This window comes from Otolemur garnettii, unplaced genomic scaffold (assembly GCF_000181295.1).
Source record: "Otolemur garnettii isolate 467f Iridium unplaced genomic scaffold, OtoGar3 scaffold00014, whole genome shotgun sequence".
Classification (NCBI taxonomy): Eukaryota; Metazoa; Chordata; class Mammalia; order Primates; family Galagidae; genus Otolemur; species Otolemur garnettii.
In genome coordinates, this window is record NW_003852409.1 from 9,391,218 (window position 1) to 9,394,848 (window position 3,631).

Here is a 3,631-nt window from a genome sequence, read left to right on the forward strand (position 1 = left end):
ATGTTTTTTTATTTTATTATTTTTTAATGATAGCTGTGTACATTAGTGCAATCATGGGGTACAGTGTGGTGTTTTCATATACAATTTCAAATATTTTCATCAAACTGGTTAACATAGCCTTTCTGTCATTTTCTTAGTTATTTGTGTTAAGACGATTATCTTGAACTCTTAGAAAGATTCACTTGCACCCTTGTAAGATAAACCACAGAAGTGGGAGAAAAAGTATCCAGTGTACACAGCCCTATTGTAAAACTAATTTCTGACTAACCTAATTATAGCCTAAGAAACTGTTTTTATAATGGAACTTATTCCTCCTTACAGTCATACTGGTATGTGTGTTTTGCCGTTGCCACGTGTTTTCTGTTTTCCCGACATTTATGCATTTCTTACTTTGCTTCCCCCGTCTTTGCTATATGAATTGTGCCTTCTGTAGTTATCTTCAACTTTGCTGAGGATGGTGTACGTTCTGTTTTTGCTTCTATAGTTGGTGATGTATATGTTTTCTGAAAGTCATTCTGTAATCTAGATTTCCATGATCATTAAAGGCTCAGTGAAACAGTACTTGTAGAATTTTTCTCTACTTCCTTTGAACTTTGCAAATTCTTCCTTTTACTTCCTACTCCCTTCTACTTGCTCCCCCTTCTTAGCCTCTGTTAAATAACACGAGCTTTTGTGTTAACATTGTTATTAAAGCATTATTTTCACATATCTTGTAACAGGTGTTTTTTTTTTTTAAAACCTTTGTCTTTAAAAGTTTTCGTATTTACATTTAACCTTAAGTTTTCCTGTTCTAGTCACTAGGAACTACTGGCCCATTCTCTATAAAGTAGTATAGAACTAAGTGAGAAAAACTAAATCAATGATACAGAAATAACTTGGAAGAGCTCTTCCTGAATTTAAAGGAAAGTGACAGAAAAATAAATAAAATGATACTTTTAGAAGATGATAGCAGAAGAATTAAAAAGTCAGTTAGAGACCAGGCACAGTCTCACTCTTATAATCCTAGCACACTGGGAGGCTGAAGGGGGGAGGATCACTTGAGGCCAGGAGTTCAAGACCAGCCTGAGCAAGAGTGAGACCCCCATCTCCACCAAAAAATAGAAAAATTAGCAAGGGATTGCGGCATGTACCGGTAGTCTCCAGTACTTGGGAGGCTGACGCAGGAGAATGGCTTACACCCAGGAGTTTGAGGTTGCAGTAAGCTGTGGTGATGACACTACACTCTAGCTCAGGGGGCAGAGTAAAACCCTGTATCAGAAAGAAAACAAAACACATTAGAACAGAAACAGTAATTACATATGGAAATAAAAATGTTCAGAGTCAAACTGAATCCCCAAAAATAGCATGGGTAAATTTAATTAGATACAGAATTAGACCCCCCAAAATTAAATTCTAGATATTAATAGTATTATAATGATTAAATTAAGTCACATCTGTAACATCTATAAGGGAATTAACACAGACCCTCGCACAAATTTAAATGTTTAATGATAAATAATGTTGTCATTGTGAACAGTGTCCTCCTTGATATCATCATTATTTCTATTTTCCTTGAACTTTAGCGTTTCCCTCAGAAATTTTTTTTTAATTAAATCATAGCTGTGTACATTAATACAGTCATGGAGTACAGTGTGCTGTTTTTATATACAATTTGAAATATTTTCATCAACTGGTTAACATAGCCTTCATGTCATTTTCTTAGTTATTGTGTTGAGACAGTTATATTCTACATTTAGAAAGATTCACATGTACCCTTATAGGATGAACCAAAGGCGTGATCCCACCAATCACCCTCCCTCTACCCATCCTCCCCCTTCCCCTCCCCTCCCTCTCCCCTTTCCCCATATTCTATACTTTCTTCCATTTTTCAAGAGATTAAGCATTTTTCCAGACAATGTTCTTATACCTGCAAAATTTCAAAGAGGAAACATTTCTCATAGATTCCTGGTTGTTTTGATTTGTTTACTCATTTTCAACAGAAGGAAAATTCATACTTATATTTGCTAGGAATTCGGATATGGAATTTCCCTTTGACCTTGTTCCCTCTTTATTTGAGGAAGAATTTGATGTGCTTAGACCTTAGTCTAGTTTTTTATTCTCCAGGCATTTGTCCTGTTTACTTACACACACGCACACACACATACCAGACTCTGTTCTGAGTCATCCATTTTCATGCTGAGGCCTGCAAGGCTTATGGTATGATCTGGTCCCCAGCCACCCCTCAGCCCACATCACCACCACTTCCTCCCTTACTTACCGCTGTGGCTGCAGTGTTCTCCTTTCCTTCATCCTAGACATGGTGTCACCTCAGCATCTTAGGACTTTTCCTTAGAGGGCAGCATGGATTGTTCTCTCTCTGTCTCTAATTTTCTTACTCGGATGTCATCTTATCTGTGACACCTTGTTTACCCATCTTGTATAAAATTGCTCTTTATCCCTCTTCCTAGGAGATTATGTCTTTCCTTAGTCTTAATATGTTGTGTTTTTCCTTGTGTCTTTTTCCCCATTACTATCTAAGTTCCGTGAGCAGTGAGAGCTTTGCTTACTGCTCCTTCCCCAGCTAGAATAATAGGTGCTGTCAGCAGTGGAATGTTTGCTGAATGAATGGAGTGAAAGGTACGTAATTCAGCTCTCTTACAGAAAGGTAGGTTTGCCTCCCTCTTGAGTCTGGTTCTCTGTATCAGACTCAAGAGATTAAAAAAAAAAATGCCCTTCCCTAACACTCACCACTATCAGAGATTTTCTTTTGATCTTCATTTATTCGTTGTACAAATATTTAGTCAACTGCATAGCTGTGCCCGCGCTGGGTCCAGGGATGACTGTGATGAGTACAAGGAAGACCTTTGCCCTCATCAAGCTCAGTTGATGTTTTCTGTGGCCCTTACTTGCCTCTTCTGCCCTCTGCAGCTGAAACACCGAGGCTGTCTTTCCTTTTGACCATCTCCTCTCCATAGTGTCTGTTTTTACTGGCTGGCTCTTGGCTTCATAGCCAATAATAAATACAGTTGAAGGAAGTTCATTTGATACACTGAAGGACTTGTATGTGCCTAATATGGAAGATGATGATACAGCAATGGCCCTGCCCTTACACTGGCAAAAAGTTATAGCTTTCCAGCTAGGTGGATTGTCTCTGCATTAGTCCCATGATGCTATGGAGGAAGGGTCCAGAAAGTTGAGGATTGACATTACACATTCTCTGGTGCTTCTTATCACAAGAACAATTGTTTTTGTTCTGTTCTGTTTTGTCTCGTCTCCAGGTGGCACAGGCGTACTGTGGTGGCTTTATGCAAAGCAAAGAAGGTCTCCCAAAGAAACAGTTATTCCTGAACAGCTTCAGATAGCTGAAGACAATCTCCGGGCACTCCTCATCTATGCCATCTCAGCCACGGTGTTCACGGTGAGGGCAAGCTTATTTATGTGTATCTTTCAGTTTTGTGTGGTTATCTACAGATCATGAATGGAGCAGAAACTCATTTCTACCTTTTATTTTTCTTTTCTTTTTTTGAGACACAGTCTTAATATGTTGCCCTCGGCAGAGTGCTATGGTGTCACAGCTCACAGCAACCTCCAACTCCTGGGCTTAAGCGATTCTCTTGCCTCAGCCTCCCAAGTAGCTGGGACTACAGGTGCC

The 3,631-nt window shown here is 39.1% G+C and overlaps 1 protein-coding gene across 1 annotated transcript in view; it reads left to right on the top strand.

Annotated features, from left to right (window-relative positions):
* SLC44A1 (solute carrier family 44 member 1) overlaps nucleotides 1-3,631 on the top strand; it is a 96,554-nt gene that overhangs the window by 62,999 nt on the left and 29,924 nt on the right. The window contains 1 exon segment of the mRNA XM_023510555.1: nucleotides 3,258-3,439. Coding sequence (XP_023366323.1) covers nucleotides 3,258-3,439 — 182 coding nt within the window.